The 18,306-nt window shown below is 37.0% G+C and overlaps 5 protein-coding genes and 1 long non-coding RNA gene across 8 annotated transcripts; 2 read left to right on the top strand and 4 right to left on the bottom strand.

Moving 5' to 3' along the window:
* Nucleotides 1-3,752: 3,752 nt before the first annotated feature.
* On the bottom strand, nt 3,753-5,914 carry LOC127265455 (probable indole-3-pyruvate monooxygenase YUCCA4). The gene is made up of 4 exons (XM_051295246.1): nt 5,090-5,914; nt 4,755-5,003; nt 4,527-4,649; nt 3,753-4,095 (listed from the first exon to the last, which is right to left on the bottom strand). Exons 1-4 carry the CDS (start codon nt 5,726-5,728, stop codon nt 3,883-3,885), a joined length of 1,224 nt encoding a protein of 407 aa, XP_051151203.1. The 5' UTR covers nt 5,729-5,914; the 3' UTR covers nt 3,753-3,882.
* A 2,329-nt stretch (nt 5,915-8,243) lies between these two features.
* Nucleotides 8,244-11,222, top strand: LOC127265456 (probable protein phosphatase 2C 22). Of its 3 annotated transcripts, none has more exons than XM_051295248.1 (4): nt 8,244-8,641; nt 9,584-9,787; nt 10,145-10,356; nt 10,465-11,222. In XM_051295248.1, exons 1-4 carry the CDS (start codon nt 8,477-8,479, stop codon nt 11,027-11,029), a joined length of 1,146 nt encoding a protein of 381 aa, XP_051151205.1. In that variant the 5' UTR covers nt 8,244-8,476; the 3' UTR covers nt 11,030-11,222. The 3 variants fall into 3 exon arrangements, with proteins under 3 accessions (XP_051151205.1, XP_051151204.1, XP_051151206.1); XM_051295247.1 differs by having other exon boundaries at nt 9,581-9,787; XM_051295249.1 differs by lacking the exon at nt 9,584-9,787.
* Nucleotides 11,223-11,300: 78 nt separating this feature from the next.
* LOC127265423 (putative pentatricopeptide repeat-containing protein At5g52630) lies at nt 11,301-13,010 on the bottom strand. The gene has a single exon (XM_051295202.1). The coding sequence runs from the start codon at nt 13,008-13,010 to the stop codon at nt 11,301-11,303; it is 1,710 nt and encodes a 569-aa protein (XP_051151159.1).
* Nucleotides 12,957-15,244, bottom strand: LOC127265454 (uncharacterized). The gene is made up of 5 exons (XM_051295244.1): nt 14,996-15,244; nt 14,560-14,864; nt 14,244-14,454; nt 13,652-14,155; nt 12,957-13,036 (listed from the first exon to the last, which is right to left on the bottom strand). Exons 1-4 carry the CDS (start codon nt 15,242-15,244, stop codon nt 13,655-13,657), a joined length of 1,266 nt encoding a protein of 421 aa, XP_051151201.1. The 3' UTR covers nt 12,957-13,036; nt 13,652-13,654.
* On the bottom strand, nt 15,123-17,917 carry LOC127265453 (uncharacterized). The gene is made up of 5 exons (XM_051295243.1): nt 17,669-17,917; nt 17,173-17,471; nt 16,877-17,087; nt 16,300-16,795; nt 15,123-15,254 (listed from the first exon to the last, which is right to left on the bottom strand). The coding sequence occupies exons 1-5, from the start codon at nt 17,915-17,917 to the stop codon at nt 15,241-15,243; spliced, it is 1,269 nt and encodes a 422-aa protein (XP_051151200.1). The 3' UTR covers nt 15,123-15,240.
* On the top strand, nt 15,213-17,805 carry LOC127265457 (uncharacterized). The gene is made up of 4 exons (XR_007841961.1): nt 15,213-15,322; nt 16,381-16,719; nt 17,116-17,494; nt 17,598-17,805. It is a non-coding gene; the product is annotated as an uncharacterized LOC127265457 (long non-coding RNA).
* Nucleotides 17,918-18,306: the final 389 nt, after the last annotated feature.

Here is an 18,306-nt window from a genome sequence, read left to right as displayed (position 1 = left end):
CAGTGGACCCAAGATTATGAATGACACATAAATATCATCGACGCATATTCATAATAATAATAATAATAATAATAATATATTTATATTTATATGAATTGAATTAACAACACACATGACGAGGAGGGAATTTCTGCTGCTTGTAAGTATATGTACAGATCCCAAAGGAAGAAAATTTAAGAAGAAAGACAAAAGAGAAAATTCAGTGGTATATGAAGTCGGCAGGTAGAATAACGATTTGTCGTAATAATCTGAGGAATGCATGCATGCATGCATGCAAAATGATCTCTACTTGTCAATTGTCGTGCCCTACCTGCCTCCTACTGCATGCATGCATGCTACTACTGATCTACATATAATATATATATATATATATATAGTTGTAGGGTTGTGGGTTGATGAAATGGATTGTGAATTAATTAAGTAGTTATTGAATATGGATTGGTGTCTGAACAGAATCCAAGCATTTTCCTGATGGGTCATTATCCTAAATTAATTAATTTAATTATTATACATTCTAATATGGCTGACATGACGACAACCAACATGGAAATTAGTATTAGTATATTAATTACTATATGTAAGAAGAGTATGTGTCTGTTTATGGAAGTAATTAAACCTCATTTACTTTTCAAAGGCCAATAAAAAGGTCATTTTTTACGCATTCCTTTTAAGCATAAAGAACAAATCATCCACATTCAACTGAAGTTGGATCTTGTAGTATCTAGTTTTTTATATCAAATATATATATATTTTTTCAATTTAATTTAAATTATTATCTCGAATAAATTCATTATTGTTAAAGATTTATTATGCATACTTAAACTTATTAAACACGAGGGGTTTGTTTACTTTAACACGATATATATAAATATATATATATATACAATCATTACAAAAAAAAATAATATATTTGCAACGAAATTCTGTTCCTAAGGTTCACATAGCTAACGTAATTTTATCCCAAATTCCGTCTCTAATAGCATTAGTAACAGAAAAATTAGATTTAGAAACGAAAAAAATTAGATTTAGGAATGAAAAAACGTCGTTACAAAATTGATATTTTCTTGTAGTGAATATTCATTTACAAATAATCAATTTTTCAACGCAATGGGCATATTTTTTTGTAAAGTTGAAATTGGATTTTACCTTTTTCAAAAGAATGCAATTTTTTTTAAATTTGCAAAACATCATATAATACAAATATCACTACCAGAATTAAGTAAAAAAGCTTTGAAAAAAATGATTCGGGATTTAAAAGGGTTCCGAGACGAATTAATTTTTTGCTTCGTTTTTTTAATTTTTTGAAAAATAATTATACTTTTTAATTGTATTTAAAATTTCTTTATCTATAAGTTTTTTAATTTTAAATAAATTATTTAGTTCTTATAATACATAATTATTTATTTTATATCATAATTATTTTTACTAATATATTTTTTAATTACTTACTAATTATAATCTTTATAAGTTTTTGTATGTACGATAACATATATTTTATTCCTGACAAATAGAGTATTTTATCTAAAATATGTCCATAAAATAAAATAATTTCTCAAGTATATTATATTAAATTTTATAATAAATTAAAAAATAATAAAATATTATTAATCAATAAAAATATACTAGTATAAAATAATTTTGATAGTTTAATTTTAACATGCTTTATATATATAATGATATATTTATAATTTATATAGAAATTAAATTTATATTGGTATTAATAGTTGATTATTTTTACTATATATATTAAAAAATAAATATTGTTTAAATACAAGTAAATAAATGATAAAAATTACTTATAGTTGAAATAAATAAATCGAAAACTATATTATATATTCTTTCTCTCTCATTTATCTTGTACATCTTTTTATTTTCGTATATTCCACTTATTTTATTATTATTTTTTAAAAAAATATACAGTTTAATTTCATTTAATGTATAATTATATTTATTATAAGTTAATCACTTTTAGTAATATATTTTTAATTATTTACTAATTATAAATCTACTAAAATTTAGATGCATACAGTAAAGAGAGCAAGGCAGACGGGGGGAGTAGTAGTCCCTCTGTCTCGTAATTATGTATTTATTTATTTTTTGCAAGTAATTTTAAAAATATTAATATTATATTTGAATGTAGTAGACATAAAGTATAAATGACTAAAATAACCTTATTTATATGGTGTAATATAAAGGTAATGATATTTGTGTAATATATTGTAAGTTGTAAGGGTATTTGTAATGTTAGGCTAAAAAATTAAATAAATACTTTATTATGAAATAAACTAAAATAAAAAAATAAATAATTTGTTATGAAACGAAAAAAAAATTAAATTAATGAATTGTATTTTCTGATATCATCGTACCACTAAAAAATTCTAAAAAAAATTGTTGAATAAACAGACGGATATGGAGAAGGGGCGAGGCGAGGGACGGTATCACTACTAACGTCACACGAAATGGCGGTCTGGTCAGGGCAGGGAAGGTCAGGTCAGGGCAGGTCAGGCATGGTCAGACGTGCAGTATATATATAATGTCAGACCCCTAATACATATGCGTACATAAATACGTACATATGAGTGAGTTGTAGGAGGAATGACGCAAGTTAGCTACGTAGCTAGCTAGCTAGCGTGGCTGAGAATTGCCTCTGACACTACCAAAATTATTCAATTTCACATTAATTAATTAATTAATTTTAATTAATTATGCAGACACCAATTCACTTCTTTATTTGCGGTTTGAATTAAACTCAGTATTGCATTTTTTATTGCACCTTCGATTCATCTGTTCTTAAACTAAACTATTGGAGTAAATTCAATTTATTTTATTTTTTAATTTCAAATATTATACTAGTATAAAATAAATGAAGGGAAATGTATGTATGTAGATATAGATGTAAATGGAAGTAATAGAAGAGGTGAGAATGATGGGTGGAACGTACAGAAAGAAGTGTCAGAGGCCCATCATTGTCTCAATAATAAATATATCATCAGCGTGACACCCTCACACTCACACTCACCCTCACACTCACACACACCACCACGTACCACCTTACTGCCACTGCATCTGCATGCTTCGTACATCCCCTACGTACGTACTCCCCCCCCACGCCACCCCCCTCCAGCTCCATATATTTTTTGGCTTTTTATTTAATTAATTAATTGAAAATAAATATTAAATATCTATTTTTCTTAAAATGAAAGTTGGATTTATATTTCACAAGGAAGTAGATTGTTTTAATTTCAAAATATTTAAGAACTTTTAGTGATTCATAAAAATATGACTGAAATAATAATGTTAATGAGATGCATTGAACGGCTGAGATTTACCAAAAGAATGTGCCAAAATATAAACGTCATCATCGATCTTAATTCACAGTCTGACAAAGATACGTTCGGACAAGGAATATCTTCCACACTAGGTGCTACATTCACACTAGCTCGCCATCTTAATCTTATTACTAAATCTACAAAATCAAACTAAATAAATTTTTCTTACATATATATATATATATATTTTCAATTGTAGTACGAACAGCCCAAAAAGTCCATCTCAAAATTAAAAGCAAGAGTGAAAAATATAAGCAAAAGATTTTTGGGATTGGGGAATCCTTGTGGCCTGGTGATGACTGATGATGATGTAATCGTAGGGCAGCAATCATTTTACTCAGAAAAAAAGCAATTTCCATAGATTCTCTCCTTTTTGCGTCTGAATTCGTACTCCAAACTAAAATAACTAATGTCTAGTAATTACTACTGCTCTAAATTAACTGGAAGAGCAACAAAGAGAGACCCATACAATACAAAACTGAAGATTAGATTTTCTTATTTATGAATAATTAACTAATATATATAATAACTAGTATATTATTACTCTAAGCAGTCACAGTATAATACTAGTTTCTTTAGCTTGATTTCTCTGGTTAATTCTCCGCCATTGATTAGCGATTTGCGTGGCGATCTGGACGGCGTCAGATGAAACACCGAGGAGACCTCTTCTGGAGAATCCCACAGCGTAAAGTCCACTCTCTCCCTTGCAACTACTGTTGGAGTAATTGGCCTTGGGCATTCCATCCTCTGCAAACAAATCAGATCCCTGCGTGTAATGAATTAATAATAATTTAATTTAATTTGGGTAAGGATTCTGGGTCAAGAATTCAATGAAAACATCAGAATTGAACAGTTTATTGATAAGTATGCGAAATGCAGTGCAGTGTCACGCAAAAACCAAAATATTTTGTGAAAGGAACACATCGTGAGAGTGGAGACAAATTTGTATTTTGACACTGGGGAAGGGAAGAGAATGATCCAAACAAATGCCATCAGATCTTCTCTTTGCTGTGTCAGTGTAAGAAAACGTTTTCTTTTGTTTTGTTTCGTAGACTGTATTATATATATATATATATATATATGTAAGGCCGAATGCGATGTGTATAAATTTGTGTGTAAGGCCGAGATCGTCCAGGACTCCGGCTCCCGGCCCCCGCCCGTCTCTGAGAATACTTGTATGTAAGAGGTAAGAATTACCTTGAGCCATGTCGGAACATTGCTCTTGTAGCCCGTTGCCAGAATGATAGAGTCGAATTCTTTCTCCTGTCCATCCACGAATTTGGCTCCAGTTTCTGTAATCTCCTTCACACCTTCAACCACCTGCGTCAATGGTAATTAATCAGCTGAAAGATATTTATTACATGCATGCGATGGATAATACAATTGTAGACTGTGTGACTGTGAGCTAGGGTTCCATTTTTATACCTTAATGTTTCCAGCTTTAATCTGCGAGAAAGCTCCGATGTCGAGCACCGGTGTTTTTCCGGTGGCTGTTTTGAGTTCAATCGGCCCCGTTTTGGGCCGCCGGAGCCCTAATTTGTCAGTATTGCCTAATGTCAGATTAGCCACCATGAGAAGGAACTTGTCCACCAGCTTTAATGGCAGCCATTTCAGGAGTGCCGTAGTTATAGAATACGTCGAAACCCCCATAATTTCCCTCGGCAGAATATGAACCTGAAAAGTAGCAAGAATATATATATATAAATAAAATAAACCCTGAATTAATTAATTAGGATAATAATTAATCAAATTGTACTTACAGAGTTTCTGACGACCATGTAAGGACTTGCATTGTGCCTGCAGAGGTCAAGACTAACTTCCATGCCGGAATTTCCACATCCGACGACCAGAACTCTCTGCTTTGTAAACTCCGAGCCCGATTTATACCCACTGGCGTGCAGAACGGGCCCCCGAAATTTCTCAATCCCTGGAATTTCAGGTATAACGGGCTCGGCATTTTCACCTGTGGCGACAATTAGCCATCTCGAAAAGTACTGAAAATCGTGAGTTTGCACGCTCCAAAACCCGCTGATTCGATCGAATTCAGCTCTAAGAACGGATTGCTTGAATTTGGGCTTGATTGAGAAGTGGTTGGCGTAAGACTCGATGTAAGAAATGAACTGATACCTGGAGGGGTATTTTGGGAAATGGTCGGGGAAATTCATCAATGGCAGCTCGCAGAGGTGCTTGGGGAGATGAAGTTTGAGCACGTCGTAGGTTCTCCGCTGCCACAGCGGGGCTATGCAGTCGCTTCTTTCAAGGATCAGCGAAGCGACGCCGTTTTGCTGCAGGCACGCCGCCACTGCCAGCCCTGACGGGCCGGCGCCAACGATGATGGGGCCGGGGACAATCTGGTAATTTAACCCGTTTCTATCTTCGTCTTCCTTGCAAAACCCCATTTTCGAGATTTGAACTGAACTGAACTCGAAGAAAATCAAGACAGGGAGGGGTGTAAATTGTAATGGAGACGTGAAAGTTAAGGAAAAGTGTATAGATCGATGTTATGTGTGTTTTCTATGTATGTATGTATCTCTCTCTCTCTCTCTCTCTCAAGGTACCTTCTTCTCTTAGCTCAGAATTGCTTTGCTTTGATGACTGTATGTTTGTGTGTTCTTGTGAATTTTTTTTCGCCCTTTCTCCTCCTGCGTAGCCTATAAATACTGCCGAAGCTGAACGGCAGAGCAGTGAGGGTTAGTTCACGGCACACTCGCGGCTACCGCACGCGCTCGCACGCGCCTCTGCTGGCTTCTCGAGTATGATAATTGGATTGGACCGATTTCATTTTATTATTCTATTTATTTTAAATTGATAATTCGTAATGCAGTTTTAATTTAATTATGGGTAGTCGCCACAATATAATTTGGCTTTGACTTTGGATAAATATAAGACAAAAAAAAAAAAAAAAATGCTTACTTTGTACTTGCTTTGTACAAAAGTCTACGTGTATTAGTCAAGTAAAAGCACATGGGTCAAACGACATAAAACGGCCAGAAACAGCTTTAATAATAACATTCATTATCACTTGTGTCGTGTTTGTTCTCTGTAACGAATTAATTGATTAATTAAATTAAGAGAATCTGGCAATGCGATTTAAATAAATAGGTAACAGCTGATGGTGCATGCATATATGCAGATGAGTACAGAAATATCATAATTGTTAATGTAATTTAAATTTACCCGATAAAAGAAGCCGTATCTTAAAATTAAAAATAATGAATATGATGACCATTGCCAGGTGGTTGAAGCACACGAGGACACGTGTCAGTTACCTGTCTTTCCATCTGCTTACTTGTTCGGGAAACCTTCGTTGCTGGCCTATAAAAAGCCCACTTATTTTTCGAACGTCGTGTGATGACTCGAATCGGAGCTTCGTCTCTCAGCCGTCGGATGGTCATCGCTTGTCCATCCAACGGCTCTGATATAAATTAGTACCAGATTCACGCTGATCAATATTATGCTACATAATATATTTATTCTTGATATTGTTGAACTTATATAACTATTGATAAATAATTACTTATGCCTTAAAAAAGAGTATTTATTTATTTATTTATTTGATTAGAAAGAATGGATGCACAATGTAGTCCAGGCCCAGGGTTGTCGTATATGCTTGTGGCAAAATACAAAATTCTGATACAAATGTGACAAATCTATACCACCAGTGGGGCCCTTTATTTCTGCCAGGCCTCCTGCGCTGACACGTGTAGTACTAAAGAATATGACAATACTGAACATAATTACTGACAATCGCTATTAATTGAGGTGAAAAAATAGAAATACAAGTTAGTAGGGACCCATCTTTAGCATTAAAATTTTGGTAGAAAGACATGCTTCCCAAAAGCTCTACAAATCAATTTCTCTTCCTATTTTTTCTTTATTAATATCTAAAGATAGCACTTTTTATTTTTTTATTTTTTACAAAGTACAAGATATATCAACAATTGCCAAATTATTTTACTCCCCTCCAATTTAATTATAATTTTTTCCTTTTACTCCAATTTTCTAGGGTCCACAATATTATTACAAAGCTGGGCCGTACAATTCGGCCCAAATATTTGGAGTTTGGCCCAATATTTTTATTTTTTAAGAAAATTTTATTACGTCAATTAAGAAAATTAAATTGGACTTTAAGGGGCAGATGGTCTGTGTCCTAATGAATAAAATGTCACCGACATGAATTATTAACTAGATCTACGATTAGGTCCTTTGACTTTGAAAATTTCGACAGCCACTCTATTGTATTAAAACAAAGTGAAATAAACGTGGTCATTATTGCAATATAATATTAACTCTACTCCGTCAAGTACAACAAAAAATTACTAGACATACAATATTAGTCCTTCGGTCCACATATCATGTCCACGTTGTCGTCTCTGTTCGTCCCATATTCTATGTCACATTTATTTTTTGAAAAATGATTATACACTTTAATCTCATTTTAAAATTTTTAATTTATTTTTTTTAATTTTATTAAAATAATCAGTTATTTTAATTTTAATTTATACTTAGTTATATTATAGGATAATTATTTTCACTAATATATTTTTAATTATCTATTAATTATACCCTTCATAAAATACCGTATCTACAGTGTAGCAACATAAGACGAGACGGAGGGAGTATTATTTTTTTTTTTAATATTTTCAATCTCTCACAACATTATACAACTTTCAAAAACTATAAAGAGGAGGTTCGTATATTTGCTCAAAGAAGAGGGGCCGAATTGAAAAATTCGAAAAATAGAAATAAAATAATCGACGTAACGCGATGGAAAATATCTGCATGCAAAGTGACGTTAAAAGAAGACACGTCAATCACGAAAGGTCAGCGCAACGACGTCGTATTTAGTATGTACACGTCATGCTTCTGGAATATATAAATAGGCTCAAACACGCAGCGGCAGAAATCATCGAAACAAAAGTTTCATCGTTTCGCCTCTCTCTCTCTCTCTCCGATCTATTCCTTGTAGTCGCATCGATTCTTGATTTATTTCTCTCCTTATATAAAACCCTAGCCCCAATCTGAAACCCTAGTTTCTAAAATTAGGGAAAGGCCGAAGAATTTGGAGTCAATTTGCGTGTTCTGCTCCTTTTTGTTCTTATTTTCAGTTCGAATTTGAGTTGGAGAAGTGATGATTCGGAGTTATCATGGAGGAAACTAGGGTAACTGTCGGTAATGTGGATGGTGGCGGAGAGAAATTCTCCTCTGGCGTCGGGCTGCCGCCGATTCCCAGTTCCGCAGGCGGCCGAAGTGTCTGCCGGCTGTTTTTGAATTCAGAGGCCACATCTCCCTCGTTTAATAAGCCTCCTCATGTTCGGACCTCTCTTTTGTAATTCTAGTTGAAATTCACTGTATCCTAGTTATTTTCTCTCTAATCTTTCCATGTTTGTATCTGTCGTTTCTCGTTTTGACCTATGATATATACGTTTTTGGGGGAAAGGTTTTTAATTTATGCACCTGTTTATCATTACCTAAGAGTATATCAATCGGAGATGGTCGGATTTTGTTGTTTTATTCTAGCTGCCATTATTTTTATAGATGTGATGATATATGTACACACATTCACTACACTAAAATTTTTTTCTATATCAGTTGTTGATTATTCAGGTGTTCTATTGGGTTTAAGTTTGTCTAATGCATCTCTTATGGGATTATTCCTACTTGGATTCATCATATTTTTGTGAAGATGTTGGGGTTGAAGGGTTTTCATTTACTGTTATATATAGGTTCTATCCAAATTGGAATTTCTTGATTCTTATAAGATAGGTGTCCTGTAGATCAGATAAGATCTTTTAGAAGCTATATGGTTTTAGGAGTGGGTAAATGAAAATCCAAACTTCATGTGCTAGATCCTTGTTATATATTGATGATTATTGTGGATCATTATTTTGTCAGCATGAAGTCTTATTGGGGGTATGTTTTGGCAATCACATTGTTTGTATATCAGGTGGCACAATAATGGAAACTGTTATTCATGATCATACTAGTGTATTACAAGGCTTTTAAGTTATGGTAGTTTTGTTTTCTGTCTCTCTTTAGTCTTGGTATCTTAATTGGTTGAGACTGGTGAGTGGATATGGAAAGGGGTAAGAAAGACACATTAGTTAAATGGAGAATTTAAGTCTAAAGAAACTCATTATTTTGCATTTCCACATATGGCTTTTTTCTTGGTTAATATATTGTGTTCTGTGGCTGTGCTACGCTATTTTCTATCATCACGTGGCAGAATTGATTTTTGACTAGAGCTTTAGCAGGTGGAAGTCTCAGAAGTCTCAATTGAAACAAATTTGAACGGACATTCTAGTGGTGCCAAATCCAAATATATTCCCCTGCTGCGTTCAGGTGCTTGGGCAGACATCGGTTCTAGATCCCGCATGGAGGATGCTTATGTTTGTGTTGACAATTTGATGCGTGATTATGGCTCAAACATTAGAAATGATAGTTGTGCATTCTATGCAGTAAGTCTTTTCCCATGTACTATGACTGAACCCACCACTTGGATATTTTAAGCCCTCTAGTCCCAATATATTGCTATATGATTGTTCACTATTAAGATGAACTTTTATCAACAAACATCTGAATTGCAGAGCATGTAGGTGGTGTGGTAAGCTTTACTTATATGATTGTTTCACTGAAGTTTACTTAATTCTTGTCAATTTTGTTTCTTGTGAATTCATTTCCTATTTAGGAAGCTTTAAATAACTACTTATTAGGCTGTCTGCTTATTTATTGAAGAAGACATTTTATTTTTTTTTTCATGTAAAAATATATGCTGTAAGGATTGTTCTTATTTGGTTTCATATAAATCCTGCCAGATTTTTGATGGACATGGAGGAAAGCATGCTGCTGATTTTGCTTGTAATCACTTACCAAGATTTATTGTTGAAGATGAAGGCTTTCCTGATGAGATTGAAAGAGTAATGTCTACAGCATTTTTACAGACGGATACTGCTTTTGCAGAAGCCTGCTCCTTGGATGCAGATCTTGCTTCTGGAACCACCGCTTTGGCGGCTGTGATAATTGGAAGGTTGGTGTTCTATTATTCGTGACAAAAACCTTACTTAGATGATGTTTCATGTTCCAGAATACTAATTATTTGAACGGAATTTTCTTGCTTTATATTCATTTTATGCAGCTCTCTGATAGTGGCCAATGCTGGGGACTGCAGAGCAGTGCTCTGTCGCCGCGGTAAAGCAATCGAGATGTCCAGAGATCACAAACCCATTTTATTGAAAGAAAAAAGGCGGATAGAAGCTTCTGGAGGTTACGTGGATGATGGCTATCTCAACGGGCAACTCAATGTGGCTCGTGCTCTGGGAGACTGGCACATGGAAGGATTGAAATGCCGGGATGGCGGGCCTCTAACTGCAGAGCCTGAACTGATGAGCACAAGACTAACGGAAGAAGACGAGTTCCTAATCATAGGGTGTGATGGTCTATGGGACGTGTTTATGAGCCAGAATGCTGTGGATTTCGCCCGTAGAAGGCTTCAAGAGCATAATGATCCAGCAATGTGCAGCAAGGAACTTGTCGGCGAGGCATTGAAGCGCAACAGCGGGGACAACTTGTCAGCCGTTGTCGTGTGTTTCCTACCCCAACCGCCCCCCAACTTGACGGTACCTCGGGGGAGAGTGCACCGAAGCATTTCTGCTGAAGGGTTGAAGGAACTGCGATGCTTCTTAGATAAATTGGATGAATGAGTGAATGAATAGCAGAGAATCAAGAATCAAAATGACAGATGACCATGAATGAAAGGTTCTTGTTTTCCTATTTTAATTTTTAAGTTTTGAGACTTATTTATTTCATTTCTGCTTTGGTGAGAGGCCACTATTTGTAACTGTAACATATGCGGGGTGACTTGTTGTTTCTTGTTCTTTTTCTTTTACTCCTCCATCCCTTCTTTTTGTGGTGTTTGCTCTACAGGTAATTTATTTTTCGGGCAAACAAGCTCGAATGTTTCGATCATTTCTGCTACCACGAGTCGCAACAGCTGCATGAGCCATTCGAGAACCTATGGTACCTCTGAACATCCCTCACGACAATCTCTCTTGCGGCTACAATGCTAATATACTTGAATGTGTCGTGACAATCTTTACATATTCTCAGATTCTTTATAATTCTCAGGGGCTTCCCCAGCGGCGTCACCCCACGCAACAATCCGAATGCAACTGCCAGTTTCTCGCTATGATACAAAAGCAACTCGTGCTTCTCCTTCTCCTCCACTTCATGCCATATTTCGCTCACATTCGGCGCATAGCCCATCTTCTTGATCTCCATCATCATCTCTTTTAGCTTCGCGTAAATCTCATCCATTCTGGCGTGCCTTCTATCTCCCGCGAAGAACACATGGACGACGCCTAGCACCTCGATCCAACTTTTTCCGATCTCTTTCTTCACTCCCCTATCCCTCATAACTTTCCAAACTTTCTTGACCTCATCCCACATTGCAGCGCTGGCAAACATGTTCGATAGTATCACATAAGTCGAGTCGTCTTGGGGGTTGATTTCCAACAGTTTCTCAGCCATCTTCCAAGCCTTGTCTGTGTTCTTGTTAATTGCGCAACTCGACAACAGCACGCGCCAAAAAGCTACATCAGGCTCGTATGGCATTGCCAAAGCTACTCTCTCGGCCTCCTCTAATCTCCCGGCTCTCCCCATCGCGCCAACCAAACATGTGTAGTGCTCGATGCTCGGTTCTAGTCCGTATTTCATTTTCATCCTATCGAGCCATCTTTCAATCTCAGCTACCATATTAGTACTTTGGAACGCCGTCAAAACTGCCAAGAATGTATACTCGTCCGGTGCAATCCCTCGATGCTCCATCGCATTGAAGAGATTAATAACACTTTCAGTGCTCCCCTGTATTGCATACCCTGCCATTAATGCATTCCATCCTGCTATTTGAAGCTCCAGTTTCCATTCGTCGAACACTTTTCTTGCCTCCTCAATAATCCCACACTTGCCATACCCGTCGATCAATGCTGTCGCAACATAAATGTTCGAATATAGACCTGTAACTACAGCATGGCCATGGAAGATCCTGCATTGCTCGAGCATGGCAGTTCCAGAAGCTGCGCACAATGCTCCAGATAAGCTCTGAGATGTTGAAGGCGAATTGTGCCTTCTCATATCACTGAAGCACTGAAGAGCTTCGATTGGCCTGTTGTTTTGAGCTAAACCGTTGATCATCGCAGCAAAACAAACTCCGTCGGGTTCGGACATTTCGTCGAACACCTTACGCGCAGAATCCAAATCCCCAATTTTACTATATAAAGAGACGAAAGCTGACCCTACGAAAGGACTCTCGAGCGCAGATAGCTTCAAGGAGAGAGATTGCAGCTGTGGAGCGAAGCGATTATCCGGCAACGAAGCACATGTCCTGAGCAAAGTGGAGAAAGTACGCGCGTTGGGCAGACTCCGCCTGGGCGACCGCAGCATGGAGAGGAAGAGGTTAATGGCGGCCTGCGGAGAATCGGCGAATGCAGAGATGATGGAGGTCCACGTGACGACGTTAGGACAGGGAATGGTGCGGAAGAGTGCAAAGGCTGAATCTGCGGCATCGAATCTGGCGTAGCGGGTGATGAGGTTGTTGAAGAACGCCCTGGTTTGGGGTGTAGGAACAACGCCATTTTTTATCGCCTCCGCGTGCACGCAGCGCGGGTCTCCATCCAGGTTAGCCATTGTTATGTTCATCAAGCTTTTTCTCTCTAAAAATCCAGACTAATCCATCACATCAAAACAGATGATAACGAACACCGTTTGTTTAAATTTGTACACACGAGATTCAAATAGAAGACAGAAGCAAAAAGCACGTTCAATCCAATCATCGTCACACACTCGCATGGAATTCCAGGAAGGTAGTGAAGGTAGAGGAGTTATTTGAACTGCTTTTGAGTGCTGTCTGTCGTAGTAGATGTACTGTACGTCATATATTAACATAAGCAATACTCCTATTTACTATGTTAGAATAAAATATTATGAAAATTTATTAAAAATTTTATAAAAATAATGAATAAGTAAAAAAATAATGTTACTACTATTTCTCTCTACCAAATTTACCACTTATTACACATTCAATTTATTAAAAATTTATTCTCATGTGTCACAATCAATTACCATGATATTAAATTTATTATTATTATTATTATTTTTATTTTTTTTATTGAGCTAAAATCCAACTGTTACTCTACAAATTAGTCAGAACAAGTCATACCAAGCCTACAAACTTATGAATATTTAATTTTCAATTTTAAATTTAGTAAATTTATATTTAGATTAATATTATCAGTAATCTTGTTTTATATGGGCTGTATTTGTATTACCTATTAAATCAATATGGATGGAACATCACAGAAATAAGGTATGTTCCTAAGGCGCAGGGCTTCACATTCCTTCTGGTCTGCTGTCACTGGATCAAACAGCTCGCGGTCAGGCAGAGGTAAACGCTGTTTTATCCTACCCATTCTCCGCGAGAACAGGACCTGTTCTCTAGCAACCACCACCCTGATCGACTGATATTCTTGCAGGGCTGAACTCAGCTTCTCAACACCCCATTTCTCCAGGCATTTCCCCAACACTGCTGCGTCGAGTATCGACATGTTTGTGCTCCTACCGCCGTGAGGACTAATAGGGTGAGCTGCATCTCCGATCAACACCACATTGTCCCAATACAATTGCTCTAATGGATCACTGTCATATATTGCATTCAGGAATGGCTCTTTTGTCTCCCGCATCACTTTCACGAATTCAGGTATCCACACTTTCTCGGCTGCTGTTAGCATTTTTTCGATCATGTCCTTGCTAACTTTTGTGGTAACAGAGTTTCCCTGGGGTTGGTCACGAAAAATGCAATTAATATCTCTTGTTATCAGCTTCTTTTTGCAATGAAAGAATAGAACATGATCGAGTTTATACCTTAAAGTCTGGCTCTGTTTGGTTGCGATACCAGATCCAGTTTATTCTTTTGTTAATTAGCTCGTAGAGGATAGCATGCCCGTCTGAACCTATGTCGAAATAATTAGTTTTTCCAAGATCAGGGTATGCCTTCTTGAGTGCCACTACAGTTTCGGACTGTGGGTTATCTGAATAATCAAGAACCCCTCTCCATGCACAATAACCTGAATATCTACAAAAAAAGGTCACATCTTTCTATCAGGGAAGAAGTTTAAGATCCTAAAATCTTGTTTGAGCATAGGAACATGAGGAATTGCTGTTAGTCTTGTCGACGAACCTCAGTTTATGGTCTGGAAGAAAAGTTTTCCGTATTGCAGAGTGGCAACCGTCTGCTGAAACAAGCAAGTCCCCGACTATCTCGATGGTTTCATCAGTTTGGAGAACTTTTGCTTGCACCTTCACCGATCTTTTGTCATCAGAAATGGAGAAGGAGACAAACAAATGGCCCCAAAGAACAACTTCTGGTGATAAAGAGTGGTACAGAATTCTGTGAAGATCTGCCCAGTGCATTGCTTTGTAATTGAAGTTATCATCTCTTGTCAGCGTCCAGGTAATCTTCTTGTCTGCATCAGTAGCTTGTTCCTGTAACCAGAAAACCATGTCTGTGAACTATGCAACAATTACAAAATCAAATTTAACTAAACTGCTTATCTTCAAACTGTTTGATGCGGAAGAAACATTTATAAGTTTCAGAGTGCAGAAAGTTCACCTACATGCTCGATTGTCATGGGCAAGGATAAAACCTGGAGAAGTTCAGGTTGTGTAATCCATGGCTGGATGAGCTTCTCTGATACAGAATCCAGCCCAAGTCCTGCGCCGGTGGCGCAACCTTCCGGTGGAGTGGAGGTCTTCTCCAGAACCACCACATCCCACCCTGCTGCTATCAGGGCATGTGCACAAGAAACCCCGGCTATGCTGCCGCCCACGATCACTGCCTTCGCCTTCCTCCTTGAGTTCTTCATCTCTCTGCAACTGCAACAAACAATTATTGAAGAGCACAGATGATATAGAACTGCAAGATTGATTTCTTCTGACAATAGGTACCTTTAAGTTTCATTGGCTTTCAATATTTTGTTTGCTAGCACAACTGATAGCAACATGAATTATTGTATTGAATTTAGTGATATGCCAACTATCATGAACTATGCCAACTATAGTTTGTTATTAAGTGATATGGAATTTAGTGCATAGAATCAAACATGAGGTTTTTTTAACAAAAACCAATTAACTTGGAGTAGATCATTAACATAACTACATGCTACTCTCGTCAACAGAGCGCATTTCAAATCTAGAAATTGTTAATGTAGAAGCCAACTTGAGTTTGGCAAAAGAAATAGAAAAAATTGGTGATGTAGAAGCCAACTTGAGTTTGGCAAAAGAAATATGAGGTGATTGAATATAGACGGACTTCATAATTGAACATCAATATCAAATTATAATTTTTAATAGCCACGATCCTCTGTCGCAGCGGCGGTGACAACGAGTCTCTATCGTTGTGGTGGCACTAAACCTTAAGGAATTAAATCCTAATATACAGACGGGTAATACCAAACCAAAAGCCTTAATCAAAACTGAAAGCCGGCCGAAAATATTTGCAAAAAAATTTCTAACAATTGACCACTGAATGTACTTGCGCATACTACCAAAGTCGCCGGTAATGAAATTGTTGACTGTGTTGACCGACAGTATTGACCAAACTTTAACTGCTGGTGACTAATATGCACTGTTTATGATGATAATGATATTTGGTGGCAAGTATTTTCCAAATTAGGAATTATGAATGCGATAACTGTGGTAATGGATCTCAAATTTGAAAGAAAATCCTCAGGATGTACCCGGAGAAAGACGTGAGTTAATAGATTGTATCACTTCAACAGAAAAGTAGACTCTTGATACCATATAAAGATTCTTCAAATCTAAATAATATCAACACCCATCACTTCAGAAGCTAGAATAATGTAACTAGGATTCCAATGAATAATAATAGCTTGTCAATGCTCCAACTATATTATGTTACCCAGAATAGAAGGAATCTCGTTTAGGGAAGGCATAGCTTTCTGCTGCAGTTCTTCACAGTCTTCTTCCCTTGCTGTTACAGGAACGAAGACCTTGCGATCCGGAAGGTCTAAACCTTGTTTGATGCGCCCGAGTCTTCGTGAATATAAGACCTGCTCCCTGGCAATAGGCAGACGGATGGATTGATATTCTTGGAGAGCAGAATTCAGATTCTCAACTCCCCATTTCTCTAGACATTTTCCCAGAACTGCAGCATCCAGTATTGACATGTTTGTACTTCTTAAACCATGAGGAGTCGTTGGATGAGCTGCATCTCCAATCAATGCCACGTTGTCCCAAACAATTCTATCTAGAGGCTCCCCATCATATATGACATTCAAGAATGGTTGTTCTGTCTCGCGCATCACTTTAACCAATTCAGGTACCCAATTCTTCTCCGCTGCTTCATGCATTTTCTCAACCATATCATCACTCACTGTTATGGTTACTGAGCTTCCCTGATTTAATCCCGAAAACACAAAGTTGAGAGTTCATTCAAGTCATTATTCTGAAATATAAAATCGAGATTTAGGATATACCTTCAACTCTGGCTCTGGTTGATTAACATACCAAAGCCAGTTTATCCTCTTATTTAAGAGCTCATACAGGACAGTATGTGTTCCTTGTCCCAAGGTAAAATATAAGCATTTCCCAAGATCAGGGTAAGGCTTCTTAAGTGCTAGAATGGTATCCGAATTTTCTTCGTCTGAGAAATCAAGTACTCCTCTCCATGCACAATAGCCTGAATATCTAACAAAATGTGTCTTACTTGAACCAGAATCCCAGGTTCGTACATGTGCCAAAGATCAAAGAAGCATTGGCTCGATTCACAAACCTCAGTTTAAAGTCGGGTAAGAAGCTCTGGCGAATTGGAGAAAGACAACCATCAGCTGCTACCAACAAATCACCAACAATGTTGGTTATATCACCAGTTTGGACAGCTTTGCTCTTTACTTCGACATGAGTTCTGTCTTCGGAGATGCAAAAGGTGAGGAACATTTGTCCCCAGCAAACAGTTTGTGCTGGTAATGCCTCGTGGAGAAGGCTATGCAGATCAGACCAGTGTGCTGCTCGAAAATTCAAGTTCTCATCCCTTGTGAGCACACGGTTCTTGTTTCCATCTGTTGCTTCATTCTACAATTAACACAACATGTCAGGTAAGAAACAGGTCCGTCCTCTCATTAAAATTTTCAAGTCACAATAAGCTGTTAGTGTGTAAACAAAGATTATTGGCAATGTTTTCGCGAAATGTTTATACAGGATCAACAATTCAACGACAACGCAGGTGATTGAATAAGTAGTGAAGTTCATGAGAAATTTGGTTCAATTACTTGATCGATCGTGAGCGGCACAGTGTTAAGCTCGAGGATGCCTGGTTGTTTGAGCCATGATCTGAGAATTTTCTGAGCCAAAGGATCGAGTCCGAGTCCTGCACCGGTAGCGCAACCTGCTCGAGGCGCACCTGTTTTCTCCAGCACCACCACTTCCCACCCGGCGGCAATCAGCGCGTGTGCGCAGGATAATCCGGCGATGCTTCCTCCCACCACCACTGCCTTCGCCTTCCTCGGTAATTCTCTCATCTCTTAACCCACTTTGACTTTGGATAAGCTACAGTATATCTGCTTCAAATAAAACAATAAATAAAAATAATATAAGCAGACTCAAAATTAATTACTGCTGCCTCCATCCAAGTCCCAAACACTTTGCAACATTTTCAAAATAAGAAATAATTAATTATATCTAATCTCTATTTCCACAATTTATTTCCTCACATTATCCCAATAAAAAAATAAAATATATATTTCTCTGTATCACATCACCTAATTTCTAAATTATCATGCTTAATACTTTAATACTGCCTACCTAAAAATTCATGTAAAAAATAAACGTTGCATCTTGATTGTGACGGAGGGAGTATTATTATTGAAAATGAGCGCATAGTCTGTTTAAAACGCCTTTGGTATATCAT

Source organism: Andrographis paniculata, unplaced genomic scaffold, assembly GCF_009805555.1.
Source record: "Andrographis paniculata isolate CXL003 unplaced genomic scaffold, ASM980555v1 Contig73END, whole genome shotgun sequence".
NCBI classification, from domain to species: domain Eukaryota; kingdom Viridiplantae; phylum Streptophyta; class Magnoliopsida; order Lamiales; family Acanthaceae; genus Andrographis; species Andrographis paniculata.
Note: the sequence above shows the minus strand (reverse complement) of the source record. Positions and strands in the feature narration are given on the sequence as shown.